Source organism: Linepithema humile, chromosome 4 (genome assembly GCF_040581485.1).
Source record: "Linepithema humile isolate Giens D197 chromosome 4, Lhum_UNIL_v1.0, whole genome shotgun sequence".
NCBI lineage: Eukaryota > Metazoa > Arthropoda > Insecta > Hymenoptera > Formicidae > Linepithema > Linepithema humile.
This window is the reverse complement of record NC_090131.1, coordinates 10,929,414-10,952,318: the sequence shown is the minus strand read 5'-3', so window position 1 is coordinate 10,952,318 and position 22,905 is coordinate 10,929,414. Positions and strand designations below refer to the sequence as shown.

The 22,905-nt window shown below is 35.9% G+C and overlaps 2 protein-coding genes across 4 annotated transcripts; one reads left to right on the top strand and one right to left on the bottom strand.

Annotated features, from left to right (window-relative positions):
* Positions 1-3,486: 3,486 nt before the first annotated feature.
* On the top strand, positions 3,487-5,575 carry LOC136999230 (uncharacterized). Of its 2 annotated transcripts, XM_067352772.1 has the most exons (3): positions 3,487-3,799; positions 3,909-4,242; positions 4,326-5,575. In XM_067352772.1, the coding sequence occupies exons 2-3, from the start codon at positions 3,920-3,922 to the stop codon at positions 5,314-5,316; spliced, it is 1,314 nt and encodes a 437-aa protein (XP_067208873.1). In that variant the 5' UTR covers positions 3,487-3,799; positions 3,909-3,919; the 3' UTR covers positions 5,317-5,575. The 2 variants fall into 2 exon arrangements, with proteins under 2 accessions (XP_067208873.1, XP_067208872.1); XM_067352771.1 differs by having other exon boundaries at positions 3,487-4,242.
* A 183-nt stretch (positions 5,576-5,758) lies between these two features.
* LOC105677934 (uncharacterized) lies at positions 5,759-7,234 on the bottom strand. 2 transcript variants are annotated; one of them, XM_067352773.1, is made up of 6 exons: positions 7,102-7,234; positions 6,914-7,018; positions 6,606-6,768; positions 6,411-6,528; positions 6,242-6,334; positions 5,759-6,158 (listed from the first exon to the last, which is right to left on the bottom strand). In XM_067352773.1, the coding sequence occupies exons 2-6, from the start codon at positions 6,960-6,962 to the stop codon at positions 5,844-5,846; spliced, it is 738 nt and encodes a 245-aa protein (XP_067208874.1). In that variant the 5' UTR covers positions 6,963-7,018; positions 7,102-7,234; the 3' UTR covers positions 5,759-5,843. The 2 variants fall into 2 exon arrangements, with proteins under 2 accessions (XP_067208874.1, XP_067208875.1); XM_067352774.1 differs by lacking the exon at positions 7,102-7,234 and having other exon boundaries at positions 6,914-7,079.
* Between the last annotated feature and the right edge of the window lie 15,671 nt (positions 7,235-22,905).

The window sequence follows — 22,905 nt, the reverse complement described above, 5'->3', positions numbered from 1 at the left end:
CCTTGTGATTATTCGGAAGTTCAACCAGACTCCAAGTGTCGTTTTTTATTAACGAATCAATTTCCTTTCTCATAGCTTGCTTCCATTTATCGGCGTGCGGTCCAGTTAATGCTTCTTGCAAACTAGTCGGATCTGTAACAGCAGAATTTAGTGTATATACATAATAGTCGTTGTAAGATTTAAGCTTGGGTATTCTCGTAGAGCGACGTGGTTGTATAGTTTGTTCTTCGTCGTCACTCTCAGACTGATTTTCCGTGACCGTTGAATAGTGAGAGCTGTCTTCTTCATCGCTAGCGTTGGAATCACTATTCATGTTATCCTCGTCAATCTCGTCATTTACACACGTTTCATCGAATAGCGGAACAAAGTTTCTAGAATCGTTATTATCAACTTTACCTTGTTGTGTTATATCTTCAATAAATGTAACGTCTCGTCGAATAACAACCCTTTTTGTTTTTGGATCTAATAACCTATAGCCTTTTGTTTCTTCAGAGTAACCTACAAAAACATATTCTTCAGATTTCGGGTCCCATTTTCGTTTTTTTTTCTTTAGGGATGTGGGCCATAGCCTTACAGCCAAAAATCCTTAAATGCGATACGTTAGGTTTTCTGCCTGACCAAATCTCGTTTGGAATTGTGTTATCTAGTGACTTTGTAGGTGAAATATTAATTAAATAAACCGTTGTATTTACCGATTCGGCCCAGTACGGTAATTCAAGATTCGCTTCAAATATCATGCAACGGGCCTTTTCTACGATCGAGCGGTTATAGCGCTCAGCAACGCCGTTCTGTTCAGGCGTAAACACCACGCTTGTTTCGTGTTTAATTCCGGCTTTACGTAAGAAATTCTTAAATTTATTATTAATATATTCGCGGCCATTGTCTGTACGTAACGTTTTTATTTTTTTATCTGTTTAATTTTTGACGAAGCTTTTAAATTCTTTAAAATAGCTGAGAACATCATGTTTACTTTTCAAGATATGAAAACCTTTTTTGTATGGTCATCGATGAACGTTAAGAAGTATCGCGAACCACCGAATGATTTGTTTTGCATAGGTCCGCAAAGATCTGAATGAATAAGTTCTAGCGATTGCGTTGTGTGTTTAACACTTGAACTGAACGGAGCGAAGGCGGTGCTGCTTACCCTTAATACAAGATGTACAGATGTTTCTGAAAGTTCTCCGAGTAGTTTTCTCGACGACAAACCGCACGAAACGGCTGGACAAAAATCCGACTAGTTCTTTAAGAAAACTTGTAACGGTCGGAGCACCGAGTTCGCTCGTCCAAAATGTCCGTTGAGCGTATTTGTTCAAACCGCGTGCTCCGATTGGCTACCGACTATATTTATTATTGTAACCGGGGTGTATGAATAAATCACTACTTTCGAACTGTATAACAAATGGCCTTTATTTCAAGCACCCAATACAGAATATCTCGACTATCGTTCGACTGACTAGAACTAGTTTCACGGTTTAATCGACGACTCTAATACAATAAACGCGACTGGTCTTTATGCCGATTCCGAACAGAGTGTCTCTCCGGATTTCTCTCTGGATAATCTTACGGATTCGGAAGATTCCAGAACGTTGTAGAACCTTCGGCGGATCCGGTAGCGCGCGCATGGATCGATTAGCTACATTGATTATTCGGGAATTGATGTCTTGCGATTCAATATATCGCCTGGTGCCTTATGGGCGCCGTCTGTCGGTCGGCCGTAAAAATACCTTACATTTCTATTCATTACATTAATTTACTTTATACCGTCCAATAGAGTGTCTTTCATTTTTATAAACGCGTCATGGCTTGGGTGTCCTAAACGTGCCAAGTTTTATAATCTAACGCAGTCACTACAGCATTAACTCGGTTTTTGGTTTTATCCAGTTTGTACATTCCGTGATCTTTAATCGCTGTGGCTATTACCACGGACTAAGGAATAGAGGGACCGAGTCTAAAGTCCTAATTTAGGCGAGAGGGGATGGTAATTCAAGCGTGCGGGGGGGACTGCTTTCCGCCATATTGATGTAGCGATTCTCACACAGAGATTCTGTGTCTGTGACATGGTTACACTCGTGTAGTGGTGCCACTAGACATAACGAGTGACAAGCGTAAAGAGGTTAGGCGGTTTTATTATTGTTGTACTATAAATTTTATAAAATACTTTAACTTTTATTACTCTGAGGCTCTGCATACAGTAGACAAAATATTAGAAATAGCAATAAACATTTAATATTAAAAAGAGAAATTATTTTACATCTAACAAGAGAATAAAATATATTAATTAGTTTCAATTCTTAATTCATGCATTAATTTTTTTTATTCTTTTTATTTTTAAAATAAATAATTCCAATTTTTTATTTCTAATATTTAATAATTATTCCTATTTCTATTTCCTATTTTGTTTATTGTGCGCAGGATCTGACTTTCATTTTTCACACATACGCAAATAGTGAATTCTATGTGTGGTGATTACTAAACGAATATGGCGCCCCCCCGCCGCAAACGTGCTCCCCCGGTACAGCTTGTGCTCCGTCCCTCTATTCCTTAGTCCGTGGCTATTACATTCTTGTCCTCGTCATAGATGATGCACTTCTTTTTATGGGCGGTATTCATAGTCCGTTCTTATATGCAAAATCGTCTTAAGCACGGACTTATATTCGCTCTCTTCGTCACACATAGATTGTGTCTGACGAAGAGAGCAAATATAAGTTCGTGCTTAAGACGATCTTGAATATAAGAACGGACTATGAATACCGGCCTATGGGCGGTATTCATAGTCCGTTCTTATATTTAAAATCGTCTTAAGCACGGACTTATATTCGCTCTCTTCGTCACACATAGATTGTGTCTGACGAAGAGAGCGAATATAAGTTCGTTCTTAAGACGATCTTGAATATAAGAACGGACTATGAATACCGCCCTATGAAATGTTACGGTGTATCCATGGTGTAAAGAATGTAAGGTGAAGTATTGCGCATATGGCGGCGACTTCAAATTTCAACCAATCAAATTTGCCCGATGAGGAAACGCGCCAATTATAAATGTAGTAAGTTATTTAAAAATAATATATTTAAACAATACAATTATTATATGTTTATTAATATGAAAAATGTAAATGCAATGTAATATTTACTAACCACATGTAATCTTTGAATTTTCATCCCTCTGGCAAGCCTGTAACCATTTTCTTCGCAGCTCAGGATCTTGAGGAAACGAGTAATATCTCACTTTTTTGCTGAATATATAATTTGTCCGATTTTTACAATTTCTCACGAAACAACTTGGCATGGTTGAAAATTTGTCGTCGACTTGTCAAAACTTCACAAGTAATATTCACACATGCACACAAGTGATAGCCACCGATGTCAATCATTGTCAAAACTATGTAACTGATTCTATCGTGCGCCGGCCATATTGAATTTTGCATCACCGAGCATATTTGATTGGTTCGCTGTTCCCCACTACTTTTGAACCACTGCGCATCCATCGGAATGCTTCACCTTATATTCTTTACACCATGGGTGTATCCACGCTATGTTATCTTGCTTACAGAGAGTAAAGCCCCTTGCACAATGCCAGGCAACAGGCAATAGGAACAGGGAACAGGAATAAGAAATAAGAAATTATCGCTCCCAATGCAGAATGATGCGATAGCGACAAGAACCAACCAATCAGAACTTTTGAATTTTGTCGGCTGCTTCGTAGTGTTTATAATTGATCCCAGCAACGTGACGCAAAAATATTAAATATTAATATTAATATTTAATAAAATATTAACATTTTAAGGTTTTTATTGAACAAAGTAAGTTAAATATATACTCATACATACACACACGTGTATTTATATAATTCTGTATATATAATACTATATGGTTTTTTTATTAGTATATTTTCTTTAATATACTTTTTAGATAATTTTGCTATGGATGACGAAAACATGATATTATTTCTCTGTACAATGCAAGTAGCTAGCCTAGCATTGTACACTGTATGGAAGACGAAAAAATCCAAATGTTGGAGGAACAGGCGATGGTGGGTTCGTCCCATCAATACTCGACGTGCACAGTATGGTGATTTCGCAACTTTATTTGCGGAGTTGAAAAAAGATGAAGATATGTTTTTCCGGTATATGAGAATGGATGTGCCTACATTTTATGAATTACTGCGACTAGTGGGTCCGTTCTTGCAGAAAAGAAGTATCAGAACTCCGATATGTCCAGAACAACGTCTTGCAATAACTCTGAGGTATAGATTATGTGTTTTAAAATAATAAACTGTACATTTTATGCATGGATTGAATTTTGGAAAGTTTATCAACTTTGTTACAGATATTTAGCAACAGGAGACCAGATGCTATCTGTAGCTTTAGCATACAGAGTAGGAGAGTCCACTGCTCATATGATCGTCAAGGAAACATGCTCTGTTATAGCGGATGTTCTGATGCCAATTTATGTGAAACATCCCACAAAAGAAGAATGGATGAAAATCAGCAGCGATTTTTTAGAATTATGGAATTTGCCAAACTGCGTTGGAGCAATAGATGGCAAGCACATATCTATCCAAGCACCTCCGAATTCTGGCTCAACATATTTTAATTATAAAAAGACTTTTAGTATTGTGCTGATGGCTGCTTGTGATGCTCGATATAAGTTTACACTGTTCAACGTTGGTGCGTATGGCAGTGAAAGTGATGGCGGAATTCTTTCTAGATCAGATTTTGGAAAATCTCTATACTCAGATACGCTCAACATACCTGGAGGCACTACTCTTCTACCAGGAAGTGATAAGAAAGTATTTTATTATTTCGTTGGGGATGAAGCATTTCAAATGTCTACACACATGATGCGACCTTATCCAGGGAGGTCTTTAAATGAACAAAAGAGAATTTTTAATTATCGATTATCCCGAGCCAGAAGGATAATTGAAAATACATTTGGAATCTTTACAGCCAGGTGGAGAATATTTCTAAGATCAATATGTGCTAGTCCAGATGTTGCTGACCGATTGGTGCTAGCAGCAATTTGCTTGCATAATTTTTTAAAAACTAAAAATGATGAAAAAGTCCCGCTGCAGCAAAGGTATTGTCATCCCCAATTTACAGACAGAGAAACGGAAGAAGGGGATTTAATAGAAGGAGAATGGAGACAACAGACACAAATTGATCAAATAAGACCTATGAGAAATGCAGGAGCACATCGAGCCACTAGAGAAGCATATACAATGCGCGATACTCTTTCATCATATTTCATGACAGCAGCTGGGGAAGTTCCTTGGCAATATGAATACATACGTCGAGGGCAACATCACGATGTACCTTAAAATTTCTATTTATATTTGATGATTTAATATTTTTTTCTTATTATCTAATATAACTTGTATTATATTCTGTAGTAAGTACTGTAATAAGTAATATTTAACTTTTTTTTCCATTTATATATATATATATATTCCATTTTATATATTTTTTTATACTTTTATATGTGTGATTTGTGTATATAAATATATGTACATAAATATAATATGTGATGACTATTATATAGAAAAATACAGTAAATACTTTTATATGCAAAAAATAAAATTGTTTTTTATTAAAAGCCAAATAAACTTTTATTTCTAAGAAACTATAGTATTTAAAAATATATTTGTAATTAAAATAAATTTTTCTTGTATTGTAATGAAACTTAATTTCTCTAGTATTTCAAATTAAAATTAATTTCTCCTGATATTATAACAAAATTAAAACTTTTAAATTACATAATAATAATAATAAAAATAAAATATAATATGAAATAACGGATTTTAAATAAAATTAATAGAAATGTTTAAATAAAATTAAGAGAAAATGTTTAAAAGTATAGTAATTTCATAAATTTTTGCTTTAATTCACTTTTACGCGGTTCTATTGCCGCTTGAAGCTCTGCTGTGACGAGTTTTCCTATTAGAACATCTGTATCGTCGTTTACCGCTTTCTTCTGGGAACACACTTCAGCTGCCATTGTACTTAAAGTATGATTCATTTGATGGAACGCTGTTTCCACCGGGTCAAACTTCCGCTTTTTAAAAACTCTCTGCTGGTTCCCCGAAAAGCAAGAGAGTGGTGGACTGACTAAATCCGATCTCTCCGCAACAGGTGTTTGAGAACGATATGAAGATGTCGATGACTGCAAAGGAATATTAAAATTAGTAAATTTTACACTTTCTTAGAATCAGTTGATTCAATTACTCACGACTCCAAATTACTTACCAATGAAGTTTCTTCATTTGCTACAAGTGGCACTGTGTGGCTTATTCCTTTCGACAATGTATACTGGCCGGATATTGAAGCTGATGTCTTGTGCTGTAATGTGAGTAAAACGAATTTTCAAAACATATTTCTCTAGTAAGATAACATTGATAAAAAAAACTTATCGCACATTGGAGTCGTCATTGGCGAATATTTCATCTTTCTGAATGATCATTGAATGTTTATTTTTCAACAATGTCTCACTGATACTGCTTGATTGCTTCATACAGTTGACATTAGAAAAGCCTCTGAAATGATAAATCGTTGTTGAATATACTTTGTTCAAATTTATTAATAGATTTATGACTGAAGAAACAAAACAAACCTTCTTTGAGGTATATGTCTCTCTAAGAAATTGAGACTGTCAAACAAGACCCATTTTTGTCTTGTAGGTTTTTGAGCTCCACTCCTCGTCTCTTGCTCCCGCAGCTGCCTCTCTTTGCTGAAGCGTTGGCGAAGACGTAGCCATCGATTCTTGCACTCTATAACTATATTATACACGTCAAATATTAACAACTATAATCTTATGATATGTAAAATGGTAATGAGACAGAATGGAGACTGAAACGCAGAAGGGCTATCTCTGATAATGAGACTCAAAGTCAGTAAAAGGTTAAATTAAAGTTTACTTACGTGTAGTGTTCAAAGTAGTGGCAATTTCTGTCCATGCATTTTCCTTCATATTCGCATCTTTATAATTGTCTACTCTTTTATCATAAAGATATGGGCGAGCACGAACTAAGTCAATTAATAATTCATCACCATATTTTATATATTTATTGGAGTTTTCATCGAATGATTCCAATTCGTCGCTAAAATACCTTTCCTCGTCCTCGTCGAAACGACTGGAATAATCACGATAATCCATCATTGCTTCTGATAAAAGTCTTGTACATGTGCATACACGCGCCAAGAATTCGTAAATTAACCTATAACATCCGAACGCAATGATTGGTTGGCAACAGGCAACAGGCACAGAATTTCCGACGTGACGAAAATTCTATGTCTATTTCCTGTGTCACAGTCTATTCTGCATTGATATATAGTTTCTGGTATGTTGGTATTCCTTGTTCCTATTTCTTATTCCTATTCCCTGTTCCTATTGCCTGTTGCCTGGCATTGTGCAAGGGGCTTAAGTTTGTAGATAGATCGGGAACATGAAGCACATTTGTTACTAGCATATTGTCTTCTTTACCATTTCTATTTATCCCATCGATATAGGAATATAGGGATGGAGCATTTCGTTCTGCGAAGGAAGCTTTTGCGGGGAAGGTGCCGAGGTAAAGTGTGCCCACTTTTTATTGGCTGTCTCTCTACGCAGGCGTCGTATCGTATAGTCACAGCTTCTTAGGTTAGGATTCTACTGTTTCTACTGTAAATTCAGTGAAGTTTAATACGTGAAGTGAAATAATAATTTTAAATAAAATGGTGCAATGTTCCGTCCCTTTTTGTAAAAATAAATCTGATAATCAAAATTGGAAAAAAAAAACTTGAAAGCGGGAGACTTCCGTTTCCGGTGCGATAGAGTGAGACACGTGGAGTAAAACAAAGTTTTTGGGGTGACGTGAGAAGCGAGAGGAGAGCAGAAGGAGGGGTGAGAGTGAGTGAAGGAGAGAGTGGAGGTGAGAGAGAGAGTGTGTGAGTGAGGGGAGTACGGGGCGGAGCAGGGAGAAAGGGAAAGGGCAAGGAAAAAGGCGACGGGTTGACAGGCATAGGACAGGCATAGAATATAGGACATAGAGACGGGCACAAACGGGATAGGAAAAGAGAGCAAAGAGTGTATAGAGAATAGAAAGTAATAGGAGTAGGGGACTGGTAGCGACACAGCGGGATGGAAAGGAAATGGGAAATGGCTGAAGGAATAAGAGAAGCAAGAAGGGGGAGAGTGAGATGTGGGAGTCATGGATGTATAGAGGAGATGTGGAAGAGGAAGAGAGAGGAGGCATGGGAAAAGGGAGAAGGGGAAGAAAAAGAGATTTTTATTAAAAGTAAAAAAACAACTAGATCACCGAAAAAAAAAGAGGAAAAGAAAGAAGGGGAACAGAGAGAGATAAAGAAGGGAGAGAAGGAGATGAGGAAATGAAAAGGGGAAATGGAGGGGGTGATAAAGGAGGTGATGAGAATAGGGCTGGAGGATTGGAAGGAGGAAATGAGACAGATAAAAGAGGAAATAAAGGAAGGTATAAAAGATATAAGAAGGGAAATGAAGGAATTTAGAGAGAAGGAGGAGGGATGGAAGGAGAAGAGAGAAGAGATGAAAAAGCAGATAAAGGGATTGGAGAGGAGAATAGAGGAGATGGAGGGAGAGGGAGAAAAGAAGAGGGAGGGGAAAAGGAAAAAAGGAAAAGGAGAAGGAGAAGAAATGAAACTAACAAGGAAAGGGACCCAAGTGTCCCCCTCCGATTTTGACGAGCTTTAAATATGTTGTAAAGTAGTTCAAAATAAGAGACACGTATTTTTTTATGTGCTTTTTCGCACGTTTAGGGTTGAAACAACCCCTACAAGCTAAAACGGTTTTTTTGGTTTTGACTGAATATCGTCAAAACTGTAAGAGGTATCAAAAAATGTTTCGAATAAAAGTTGCATGGTCTTTTATGAGCTTTATAACCACGTAGGTCGATTTTTAAAAAATTTTATATTTTTTAATTTACCCTCTCCCCTTTTTATTATTTTTACAAATTTCAAAATTTTTGTTATGACAAAAGTTGTAGCATTTTTTACGCTGAATACAACCATATATGATTTTATTATGTTTCGAAATCACATCTTTCAGAAATGAGCTGTCAATGTCGCACTATATGCGTCGCGCTGCGATATATGCATATATATGCATAACGCATCGTTTGTGCCGCTTGTGTAATCGATGTTTGTCGCGCATGTGTAATTGATAAGACGAATAAAATTAGAAATAAAGATTAACATGTTATGAAATATTCGGAAAAATGTTCTGATCAAAGAACAAAGTTCACTAAAGTTGTTGCCAAGGCATCCCCTCTATTTTACACTTTTATAATCGCATTTCGAGTGTATTTATAGCGCAGCGCGTTGTCATATCCTGGCAGTGCATATTACGCTTTAAAGTTGTGCGCTTGTTAGTGATTACGGAAAAACAATATATAAAACAGCATCAAAAAAAGAACAGCAAATTCACTATAAAGTAAGTATTATTTTTTTGTACACAAATAAGGAGAAATATTTAATTGTTACCATATATTTTTCAGAATGGTTCAATTAAATCCATTTAACGTAATAATGTTAGTATACGTAACTTTTTCGGCCCTTAATCTATCAACAAGTCCGATAACATCTGAAGAACGAGAAATGGCACATAAAATAGAATCTATGCTGAAAGAAATGCGCGATGAGAGATACAAAATGGAAGTAGAAGAATCTTTAGATTATGAAAACGATAACGATATTCCAACAGCAGAGCAATTCGAACTAGGAGATAAAGAGGAAGAAGGTGAGCTATGGACGCAAATCCTAAAGTTATATGTACTACAGATGGACGTATTCCGTATGAATATAAAAAAAATGCAGTCGAATTTTGGAAAAGCAGTACAACAAGGCCAAGAACATTAGAAGGAGTTAAACAAAGATTTCGGAAAGTATATTCATTACGTCAATTACGACGATGGGAAATTCAAGTGAATCAAGGTGGCAGTAGATTCAAAAAATTAAAACAAATTTCGGAATATACATTAAATAATTTTCATACAGCTCTTGAAAATAGAATTATTGTTCACGACGCTGATTTAGCTCGATGGACTATTCGGGCACAGGAAAATTTAAATGTACCAGGATTTACAGCTTCATCGCGATGAATACGAAAATTTAAAATAATACATAATATTGTATCTCGTAAAATAACAAAATTTATAAGAAAAACATCTATAATGTCAACGTCGATTTTGAAGAAAAATGTAACACATTTATTGAAAACGTTAAATATCAAATAATAGAATATGGAGTTAAAAATATTTACAACAGTGATCAAAGCGGATTCCAATTAGAACTTCATGCCGGTCGTACATTGACATATAAAGGAACAAAAAAGATTGAATCTGCAGTACAATCCGTATCGGCAACTACGCATAGCTATACTATACAACCTACTGTTTCAGCCGATGGTAGATTATTATCGACTCTTTCTATTGTACTGAAAGAAGTTAGTGGAACATTTGGTCCCAGAGTGCAAGAAACAATGTTTAAGGCACCTAATATTTTTGTTACGGCTTCGAAATCCGGAAAATTAACAGCGCATCATTTTAAAATTTGGTTGCAAGACGTATTTTTTCCAAATGTAGGTCCAAAATCTGTTTTACTACTAGATTCGTGGATTGGTCATTGTCCAAATATTATTCAAGAATCTAAACCAGAATCTACAGAAGATATTATTTTGTTGACTATACCAGCTGGAATAACAGGAAAAATACAACCATTGGATGTATATGGTTTTCGTTTGTGGAAGAATTTCATTAGACACTTTTCTGATACTGTAATGCTTTTAGGTCTGGAAGTCAATCTGCATGCAAGAAACACCATTTTAAAACTACAGTCATTGACTCATAATCAATTTTCATCGCCAAAATTCAGAAATTTATTGAAATACGCATAGTATAAAAGCGGATACGTAATAAATAAGCCCGAAGAATTCGAAACACCAGTGGAATTTTGTTTCCATAAACAGTCAAAACCAACATGCGATATTTGTGGCGCACCTGCAATAATTACTTGCGCATGGTGCAAAAAGTCACTTCGTATAAATCACTTTTTTCACGAACATCACCTTTGTGATACGTTTGTTCCATAAATTCATCTGTTTTTAATATATGTTAATATATGTATTATATTCAATATATGTAGTATGTTATTGTTGAAGGTAAAGTTGTAATTGTTTCGACATATATTATTATAAAAGAAATAAAATAATAAACAAACAAATGTTTCTAGTATTGATTAGAAAAACCTAATTATTGAATAGAAAAACCTAAAATTAATTGGAATTTTTTGCATTACCATTGAAAAACAATAAATTGCATTTTAATTGTAAGATTTTTATTTATTTATTTCTCTTTCGATATAATCCACTCTTAAAAAAGGCATGAAAGATCGATACTCGAATGTATCGAAAGTATTGTTGACGCTTATCCGCGACGCTGATTGGTTATCTCGATTATTCTGACAGTTTGATAGTTTGAGAGCAAAGATTATTTTGACGGTTATTTAAAATTTTAAAAATTTTATTAAAATATTTAGATTTTATAATTATTAAATTATTATAATAAGTGTACGGGCGCAGCGCGCGCTTGTATTGTTCTAGTATAACTATAAAAGTGTAATATAGAGGAGATGCCTTGGCAACAACTTTAGTGAACTTTGTTCTTTGATCAGAACATTTTTCCGAATATTTCATAATATGCTAATCTTTATTTCTAATTTTATTCGTCTTATCAATTACACATGCGCGTCAAACATCGATTACACAAGCGGCACAAACGATGCGTTATGCATATATATGCATATATCGCAGCGCGACGCATATAGTGCGACATTGACAGCTCATTTCTGAAAGATGCGATTTCGAAACATAATAAAATCATATATGGTTGTATTCAGCATAAAAAATGCTACAACTTTTGTCATAACAAAAATTTTGAAATTTGTAAAAATAATAAAAAGGGGTAGGGGTAAATTAAAAAATATAAAATTTTTTAAAAATCGACCTACGTGGTTATAAAGCTCATAAAAGACCATGCAACTTTTATTTAAAAGATTTTTTGATACCTTTTACAGTTTTGACGATATTTAGTCAAAATCAAAAAAACCGTTTTAGCTTGTAGGGGTTGTTTCATCCCTAAACGTGCGAGAAAGCACATAAAAAAAAATACGTGTCTCTTATTTTGAACTACTTTACAACATATTTAAAGCTCGTCAAAATCGGAGGGAGACACTTGGGTCCCTTTCCTTGTAAGATTGAAAGAGATAGAAAGGAAAATGGAAAGAAAAAAGAGGGAGGAGAGGAGAAAGAATTTAGTAATAAAAGGGATAGAGGTAAAGGAAGGAAGAAAGAAGGAAGCGGTAGAGGGGTTAATGAAGGATATAGGAGCAGAGGTAAAGATAGAGGAGACATGGAAGATAGCGGAGGACAGGGATAAAGGAAGAGAGATAGTGGGGATAAGGATAGAGAATGAGGAGAAAAGAAGGGAGATATGGTAGAAAAAGAAGACATTAAAGGGTAGAAAAAAAAGGATAGTAGAGAACTGGACATGGAAGGAAAGGAGAATGAGATGGAAATTAGAGGAGAGGGCCCGAGAGGAGGAAAGGAAGGGAAAAAATGTATGGGTAGGGTATGGGAGAATAAGAATAGATGGACAGTGGTGGAAGTGGGATGAGGAGGAGGAGGTGTTAAGAGATGGAAAGGGTAACATAAAAGTAGGAGGACAGGAAGAAGGGGGGAGGGAGGAAGAGGAGAACACAGGATAGAGAAAAAAAGGAAAAGGGGTAAAAAAAGAAGCGGGAGGAAGCGGAGAAGAAGGAGTGGAGAATAGGGTTCTGGAATGTGGCAGGAGTGAGAAATAAAAATAGAGAATTCTGGGAAGGATTAAAGAATTGGGAAGTAATAATACTAGTAGAAACATGGATGAACAAGAAAAGGTGGAGGATGGTGAAAGAAAAGTTACCAAGAGGTTACAAATGGGGAGTACAAGTAGCCGAAAAGAAGAGTAAAAAAGGAAGGGCGATGGGGGGAATGATAATGGGAATAAAAAAGGAGATGATGGAAAAAGGAAAAAAAAATAGAAACAGAAAGAGAAGGGCTGATAATAGGAAGAATAAGAAAGGGGAAACAGAAATGGAGGGTAGTGGGGGTATACGTTAATGGAAATATGGAGGAGATGCTACAGAGCATGGGACAGTGGGTGGGGGAGAAAGAGATGGAGGTAAATACAATAATTGGGGGGATTTTAATGCAAGAACGGGGGTAAAGGGAGGAGGTATAAAAATAGAAAAAGAAGAGGAGGATAGGATAGGGAGGGAGGAAGGAAGGAGAAGAAAATCAAAGGATGGGAAAATTAATAGAGAAGGAAGAGTAATGGTGGAGTTCCTGGAGAAAAGAGGGTGGGGAATACTGAATGGATGCACAGAGGGAGAGGAGGAAGGGGAGTTCACGTTTACAGGAGGAAAAAAGAACACGGTGATAGACTATGTAATAGCAGATGAGGACACGAGGGAAAAAATAAAAAGTTTAAGAATAGAGGACAAAATAGACTCAGACCATCAACCATTGAAGGTATGGGTGAAGGGGGAGAGACAAGGAAAAAAAGGGAGGAGGAGCGGAAGCAGGGGAGAAGGAAGAATATGGAGAGGAGTGTGGAATGAAGAAGGGTGCAAAGAATTCAAACAAAGGATGGAGGGGATAAAATTGGGGGAGAAAGAAATAGGAGTAGAATGGGAAGGGATGGAGAGGGAGATGAAAGAGGCAATAAGAAAAGTAGAGAGAGACTTGGGGAAAGAGGAGGGAAAGAAGGGAGGCTGGTGGGACAGAGATTGTGAAGAGAAGAAGGAGGTAAGAAGGGAACTAAGAGGATGGAGAAGTAAAGGGGGAGAAGGAAAGGAGTACAAAGAAAAAAGAAAAGAATATAAGGAATTATGTGAAAGAAAGAGGAAGGAAGAAAATGAAAAATGGGAAAAAAGAGCAAGGGAGGTAAAAAGGGAAAATAAAGTGTGGGAAATAATAAATAGAGAGAGGAAGAAAAGGGTAAGGATAAATGATGGGATAGGGATGGAGGAATGGAAGAAGTACTTTATGAGGTTATTAGGGGGGGGGGCAGAAAGGAAAGTAGTAAAAGGAAATGGAAGAAGGAAAAAAAGGAGGGGGATGAGGAGGAAGAGATTAGCAGGAAGGAAATAAAGGAAGCGATAAAAAGGCTAAGGAATGGGAAGGCGATGGGGGCAGATGGGATACCAGGAGAAGCTTGGAAATACGGTGGGGAGGAAGTGGAGGAGTGGGTATGGAAATGGTGTAACAGGGTGTGGAAAGAGGAAGGATGGCCGGAGAACTGGAAGGAGGGAGTAGTGGTGCCAATAGTGAAGGAGGATTGAGAGAGAGTGGAAGAATACAGAGGGGTGACACTAATGTCATCGTGTTATAAAATATACACGATAACGTTGGCAGAAAGGTTGAGGAAGGAAGTGGAGGAAAAGGAGATAGTGCCGGAGAATCAGACAGGTTTCAGGAAAGGGATGGGGACATTGGATAATATTTATATAATGAATTACTTGGTAAACAGGCAGTTAGGGAAAAAGAAAGGGAAAATGACGGCATTATTTATAGACCTTAAGGCAGCGTTTGATTCTGTAGATAGAAAAGTATTGGTGGGGGCAATGAGAGAGAGAGAGGGGTAAGGGAGGGACTCGTGGAGAGGGTAGAGGAGGTGTTAAAGGAAACGAAAAGCAAAGTAAGGGTAGGAGGGGAGGTGAAAGGGGAGAATTTTTGGACGGCGAGAGGAGTGAGACAGGGATGCCCATTAAGCCCATTATTATTTAATATAATGTTAGCGGATATAGAGGAGGAAATGGGAAAGGTGAAACGGGGGGGAGTTAAACTAAGAGGGCATAGGATATATTCATTAGCGTATGCAGACGACATGATGTTGGTGGCGGAGGAGGAGGAGGAGATGAGGGGCATGATGGAGAGACTAGAGAGATACCTTGAGAGGAAAAAATTAGAATTGAACACCGAAAAAACGAAGATAATGAGATTTAGAAAGGGAGGAGGAAGATGGAAAAAAAAGATATGGAAATGGAAAGGGAAGGCAATTGAGGAGGTGAAAGAATTTAGTTACTTGGGGTACAAAATACAAAGGAACGGAGGACAGGAGGCGCAGATCAGGGAGAGGGCAAAGAAAGCGACAGCGGTGATGGGGCAGGTATGGGGGATAGGGAAAAAAAAATTTGGGAGGGACTGAGGGAGAAGGATATGGATGTTTGACAAATTGGTTTGGACGGTAATGGGATATGGGGTAGAGATATGGCGATGCACAGTGGGCCAGGATACCAGAAAAACTGGGCAAAAGTCACTTACGGCATTAAAAGAAAAAGTGTATGCCATCATCATTGAGACATGGTAATATACATGTGAGACCATTTTTATGCGTATTAATCAATTATTGTTTCGTTGGTGCAAGTCCGAACTTAGAAATATGAATATCATACCAGTAGTAGCGATTACTTCGTTTGTGTTAGTTAACAGTTTAAAATATTTTTATAAGTATTTCTAATGTCTGTATAGAAACATTAAGACAACAGAAGACTTAAAAAGTTAAAAAATATACTGAAATTTTTATAAAATAAGATGCTTAAGAGTCGTGAATTTTTATATTTTTCATGATGTCGACTTCTGTAATTCAATGTTCCAAAATGTTCCGCGGCCAATCGAAACTTTTTTCATGTTATTCAATAATTTATATTGTGCACTTCAAGAAAAATCTGCACATTTTTGCTCGAATTCATACTCTATGGAGAAAATCGCATTTAAAGCCGCGCGCAATGCTTCACAGCGCGGCGCGGCGCGATCGCTCGTCTTGTATCAGTGTAAAAGTGTGTGTGTGTGTGTGTGGGTGGATGTGAATGCGTGCGTGCGTATGTGTGTCATTCTGGATTAAGAAAAACCTTAAAAGAAAAATAGAAAAATATGAAACTTAAAACTAAAAAGTAGAAATTAGAACAAACCGTTAAAAGCTAATTTAAATACAATAATTATGAGAAACGCTTAATTAATTAATATAGAATACAAAATAAAATTTAAAAAATAAAATACAAACTGGCAATAGCTCTGGAATGGCGATGAAATGCAAAATAACTGCTGTGCTGGAGACGAACATAATTCTAAAAAAAATAGTAGATTTGCAATTGATTGGTGCAAAGGTGGTCATATTATATTAATATAAGATTATAATTTTATTGACAATTATTAAGACTGTTACGTTCTCGCCGTTTTGATTTTGTCGCCCGATGATATTCGTCAGCTGACGAACTGATTGATAATATTGATCGGCATTCTGACAACTGAAGATCTGGTTGCGTAAATAAGATCGGATATTATTTTCATGTCTCTATGACGGACGATACGTTGTTATTGATAAATATTGGCAGTCAGATTTGGGATTGCTATCAAGCTATTCAGACGTATTGTAACTTTAATAATATTGTGTATCCTAATTTCTATATTCTGCGTTTTGTTTCATAAATTAGTTAAGTGTTTCTCATTTATTATTTATTAAATAGCTTTTAAGGGTTTGATTTAGTTTCCAGTTTATATTTAAAAGAATTTTGATATTAAGATTACGCTTTGCATTAATCGAAACGATGCATTTCACGAAACGTGAAATTCTTAAAGTACTAGAAGAAAATAAAGAACAAGGATTGGATGCAGTCAGAGATTATATTTTCTTAAAACTAAATGTAAATATCACAGATGTCAGTGATGATGCACTGAAACGTTTACGAGTTGCACTAGCCTCTCTAAAAGCGAAAAATAATACAAGATTTAATGCTGCTCATAGAATCAGAAATAGATATGAATCAAACAATTCAGGATGGTTGGATTCCAAATTTGAAATTCCCAATTTACAAACTACTGATCTTAGATTTAAAAATAAGACTACTAATATGGGTCGCCCAACTCTCGCTTTCGATAAAAAATCAAATAGATCCAAAAGACGCGAAGCGGCAGAGATCAGTGTCCAACATGATCATAATGTTGAAAAACTTATAATGGCGGGTCGTCATGCTGCAAGACATTCGGGCGATAATGATTTGCATTATGTTCTAACCAATTTATCGAGTACAGAACAGTCAGAAAAAATGCGAAAGTTAATAACTACAAAAACAAATCAAATCAGAAAAAAAAACCCCGAAGAAGCATTAAATTTTATTTTAGACAACAATGTGTCTAAAAAACTGTATATAAACATGCGTTTAGAGACACTTGCATCTGGAACAGACATATGGCCGTCTTATAACGAAGTCAGAATGGCAAAATCAAAATTAAGGCCATCACAAGAATTGATGACAATTTCCGAAACGTCTGCTTCAGTTCCACTCCAACCACTTATTAACCATACTGCGAAGAGACTTATTGATCTACAAGCTCCAGTAATTCTTCAACATGTTAGAAAAAATAAGTTAACAAACATAGACGTAGTCCTTATGTGTTCTTGGGGGTTCGATGGCAGTAGTGGACATTCGGAATATAAACAATCATATGCAGATAAATCGCAAGAAAATGTAAGCGATGAAAGTTTATTTGCAACGACACTAATTCCATTGCAGTTATCAATAGATAAAAACGTCATTTTATGGTTTAACCAAACTTCTCAGTCTTCGAGATTTTGTCGACCGATTCATCTTGAGTACGTCAAGGAGTCACGAGACATTATTTTAAAACAAAAGCAAAATATTGATGACCAAATTAATCGATTGCAAACCTTTGAACTGAGTTTAGAAGAGTGCCATATTCGTATAAATTTTTCATTACATATGACATTAATAGATGGCAAGGTTTTAAATATTATTACTAATACAAAATCTATGCAAACTTGCCCTATTTGCCATGCAACTCCCAAACAATTTAATGATCTTTCAAATATAAATTCTCCTAAATTTTCACCGGAAGCAAACTCATTGCAGTATGGAATTAGTCCACTTCATGCGTGGATAAGATTATTCGAGTGTTCTTTGCACATCTCCTACAGATTAACCATTCAAACTTGGCAAGTCAGAGGCGATAAATTAAAAATAAAATTTAATCAACAAAAGCAAAAAGTTCAATCGATGCTTTTTCAGAAACTTGGGCTGTCAGTTGATAAACCAAAAAGTGGTGGTAGTGGAACAAGCAATGACGGAAATACTGCTCGTAGAGCATTTGAAAACATCGATTGCTTAGCGGAGTGTCTCGGAATCGAACGACAACTGTTATATAAATTCAAAATTATATTAATTACTTTATCTTCTCATCTGCCGATTAATCCAATTCTGTCCGAAGAATTTTGCATTTCAACCGCCAAACTTTATGTCTCCCTTTATCCATGGTATCCAATGACATCAACCACACATAAAATTCTAATACATGGTGGACAAATAATTAAAACTAGCGTACTTCCCGTAGGTATGCTCGGAGAGGAGGCCTCTGAGGCACGAAATAAAGATTATAAGAACTTTAGATCCCGTCATAGTCGAAAACACAGTCGAAAAGCAAATCTCGAAGATATTTTTAATCGAATAATGGATTCTTCAGATCCGATTGTATCGAGTTTGAGTCTACAATCACGATTAAAACATAAAAAACATTTTATACTCCCAGAAGAGGCCAGAAAGTTATTACAAATTCCGAGTGTAGACGAGCATGAGAGCACGTCACAAGAAACAGAAGCAAACGACTGCAACTTCGACGATAAAGTACTTTCCGAAACTGATGTTTGCTTGGACGAAGTAGAATTATCAGATGAAGAACATTAATTTCGGAGAATTAATATAAAAAATATTTTTTAAAAATATAATGGTTAGTTTATAGATAAATTATACTATATACATAAATTATTATTTATAAATTACATGTGATCTGTAAAATTTCACTCCTAAAAAACACCCCAAATAGTGAATGACAAAAATAATATAATATCTGGTCACTACTCTCCGTCATTAGATAGCGATAGGTGTAAGAGTTCAAAGCACTAAAAAAGAAAATTCTTTTTAAATATAATTTAACATATAATTTATAATAAACATAAAAAATTAAGATTTTTGGATCTGTTATTTTGAATTTCAAAATAATAATATCAAATTCGTAAACAGTTACCCCAAAAACCGTTAAAAAAAGATTTTCAGTACAAATTGACTTGTTTTTGCATATTATGTTCGCCATTTTGGATTTGCCATTTTGAATTTCAAAATGGTAATATTAAATTCGAAATCAGCGACCCCAAAAACCTTATATTGGTATATAATTTCACAATTTTAAACAAAATTAACTTTAGACGGACTTTTGGCCAGTTTTTCTGGTCTCTTGGCCCACTGTGGGATGGAAGGAAAGGGAAGAAATGGAACGGATAGAAGAGAGATATTTGAGATGGGTATTGGGGGTAGAAGCGAGGACACCAGGATATTTAGTAAGAGAAGAGTTGCAAAGGGAGAAGATGAGGGGAAGAACGGGCAGGAGGGCATGGGGGTTTGAGAAAAGGCTAGAAGAGGGGGGAGGGAGTGAAATAGCAAGGGAATAATGTAGGGAGGAGATGAAGGAAAGATTTAAAGAAGGGAAAGTAAGATCAAATTGGGAGGAGGAGAGAAAGAAATTCTTCGAAGAGAGGGAGATAACAATCGAGGAGGTGGAAAGGAAGAGAGAGGAAGGAGAGGAGTGGTATGGAAAGTTAGAGAGGAAGGACAGGGAGAAACAGAGGAAGAAAAGATGGGAAAGGATAAAAGAATCTAGATTTAGCAGATGGTATAGAGAAGTAAAAGGGGCGAGAATACCGGGATACTTAAAAAAAGGATGGGGGGAAAGCAGATGGAAAAGGGTGGCGAGATTTAGGTTGGGAAATTAAATAAAAGAAGGAAGGTACTGGGAGGAAGAGGAGAAAAGGAAGTGCAGACTATGTGGAGGAGAAAGGGAAACATGGGAACACGTATGAGAGGTATGTAGAGAGTGAAAGGAGGGAGGAGGGAGTTGGCAAGAGGCGATAGGCTGGGTTCTAAGTGAGGAGGGAGAAGGGGAGCGATGGATGAGAGAGATAGAGAGAGACAGAAGGATGGAGGAGAAAAGGGAAAGAAGTGGGGAGGAGGAAGAGAGAGTGGGTGAGTGAGAGAGAGCGAGAAAGAGAGAGAGAGAGAGAGGAAGAGAGAAAAAGGGAGGAAGAGAGAGAGGGGGGGGGAGGGAGGGGGGGGGAAGGAAGAGAAAGAGAGGGGGAGGGGGAAGGGAGGAGAGAGAGAGAGAGAGAGAGAGAGAGAGAGAGAGAGAGAGAGAGAGAGAGAGAGAGAGAGAGAGAGAGAGAGAGAGAGAGAGAGAGAGAGAGAGAGAGAGAGAGAGAGAGAGAGAGAGAGAGAGAGAGAGAGAGAGAGAGAGAGAGAGAGAGAGAGAGAGAGAGAGAGAGAGAGAGAGAGAGAGAGAGAGAGAGAGAGAGAGAGAGAGAGAGAGAGAGAGAGAGAGAGAGAGAGAGAGAGAGAGAGAGAGAGAGAGAGAGAGAGAGAGAGAGAGAGAGAGAGAGAGAGAGAGAGAGAGAGAGAGAGAGAGAGAGAGAGAGAGAGAGAGAGAGAGAGAAAGAGAGAATGAAAGAAGGGGCAAAGTAAAAAGTAATAACACATATAAGATGGAAGGAAAGCAATAGAAACGGAAGTCCCTTTAGCGAGCGAAGTGTGTGTGTATATAGGATGAGGGGAGGAGGAGGGTGAGTACATAAGGCTCACGCTCCTGCTCCATAAGCGGATATGTTAAGTTAGGATAAGAATAGAATAAGTAGAGATTAAGTATAGAATGAGGTTATTATATAAGAAAGAAATGTATGGCAAGAAACGGAAATGTAAGAGAAAATTGTAACCCTAAGGGGATCAATAAACAAACTACTACTACTACTACTACTACTACTTGAAAGCGGAAGAATAAAACGAAAAATTTCATTTCACAGGTAATAAATTCGCGTTATACTTGCTTGCCCAGCTTGTTTTATCAATAAATGTAAGAATACTGTTTTTAACTTTCCAAAAAATTCTGTAACACGAAAGTTGTGGCTCGAGCATTTAAACATAAGTTCATCATGTATATCTGTGGGAGCACGTATATGTTCTGATCATTTTGATGAAGAAGCATTTTGTACGTCATCGTCTATCGTGCGACTAAAGCCTAATGTTTTGCCACGATGTATATAGGTTTAAATAACAACAGAAATATTTTGAAATATGTATAATATAAATTCATATCTTTTTGTTAAATATATGTATTTCAGAGAGAATGTGAAATATATATATCAAATACACAAATGGAAACAGATAATATTTACAAAATACAAACAGAAGGACATAATATAGCAGTTATTAAAGAATCAACAGAGAGACCATCAACGCCAATCATGAATAATTTCATATCTAAGAAATAGTTATTTTATTGTAGCAGTTATTATTAAATTATAACAATTTAAATTTAACACACAATTTAAATTAATGTAACAATTTTTAATCATTATTTTTGAAATTTATAATAATAATGAAATATTTATATTATCATTACTTTTAGCACAACCTTCAACATCAAGAAACAACAAAGCAGTCATGGTATCACCTAGCAGAACATATTACTCTCCTGAGAAATGTAGACTGAGGAAAAGAATAACATTTTTGAAACAGCATTATAAAAAGAAAATGCGAAACTTACAACAAAATGTGCGTCGAAAAGCTAATCGGATAACAACATTAAAATGTTTATTGAATACATTAAAACAAAAAAATTTACTAAATAATGAAGAAGCTGATATTCTACAAAATTTGGATGAATCGAATGTTAAGCTTTTTAAACAATTAATAAAGCAGAAAAACAAATGTTTGCCTAGAAAATATGATGAGCAATTGCGCATTTTTGCTTTAACTATACATTATTATTCTCCACGTGCATATGAATATGTTCGCTCTAAATTTAATTCTTGCTTGTCGCATGTAAAAACTATTGCTAAATGGTATCGTAGCATTGAAGGAAAACCTGGTATTAGTTCGGAAGCATTGAATTGTATTAAGCAACGTGTAAAAAGTACAGATTATCCATTAGTAGGATCCTTAATTTTTGATGAGATGGCAATTCGCATGTGGAATATGATGGTTCAAAATTTTGTGGTTACGTTGATATGGGTGATTATATTGCATGTGATAATACTGTTATTGCAACTGAAGCTTTAGTTTTTACTATTGTATGCATTAATTCTGCATGGAAAATTCCTATAGCATATTTTTTTATAAACAAACTTACTGCCGAGCAAAAAAGAAACCTTACGCTACAATGCATTTCCGCAATCCATAATACTGGCTTGAGAGTGGTGTCTGTTACTTGTGACGGAACAAGTACAAATTTTAGTTTATTTAAGCTTCTTGGATGTAATTTTGATAATGTTACATCATTACAGACATCATTTCCACATTCTGACACAGGGGAAGAAATTTTCGCATTTCCGGATCCCTGCCATATGTTAAAGTTAGTACGTAATGTTTTTGGAGATGTTAAAAACATTATTGATGGAAATGATCAATCTGTTAATTGGTCAGATTTACTTAAATTGCATGAATTTCAAGAAAATAAAGGTATGCATTTGGGAAATAAATTACAAAGTGTTTACATTCATTATTACAAGCAGAAAATGAAAGTAAAATTAGCATCACAAATTTTTAGTACATCTGTAGCAAATGCACTTTCTTTTTGTAAAGACAATTTGAAATTAAAAGAGTTTCAATTTTGTCAAGGAACAATTCAATTTTTGCGAGTCTTTAATGATTTATTTGATATTTTAAACTCAAAAAATATGAAGCAAAGAGAATTTAAGCAACCTTTAAACATGCAAAATATAAAATTAATAACAAATAAATTGAATGAA

Excerpts from the sequence above, each read along its gene's own strand:
- LOC136999230 (XM_067352772.1), top strand. The coding sequence starts at position 3,920 with ATGGATGACGAAAACATGATATTATTTCTCTGTACAATGCAAGTAGCT. Across the intron at positions 4,243-4,325 it reads CGTCTTGCAATAACTCTGAG|ATATTTAGCAACAGGAGACC; the intron begins GTATAGATTATG and ends ACTTTGTTACAG.
- LOC105677934 (XM_067352773.1), bottom strand. The coding sequence starts at position 6,962 with ATGAAGGAAAATGCATGGACAGAAATTGCCACTACTTTGAACACTACA. Across the intron at positions 6,769-6,913 it reads CACTACTTTGAACACTACAC|TTATAGAGTGCAAGAATCGA; the intron begins GTAAGTAAACTT and ends TGTATAATATAG. Across the intron at positions 6,335-6,410 it reads TCGCCAATGACGACTCCAAT|CACAAGACATCAGCTTCAAT; the intron begins GTGCGATAAGTT and ends CTCACATTACAG.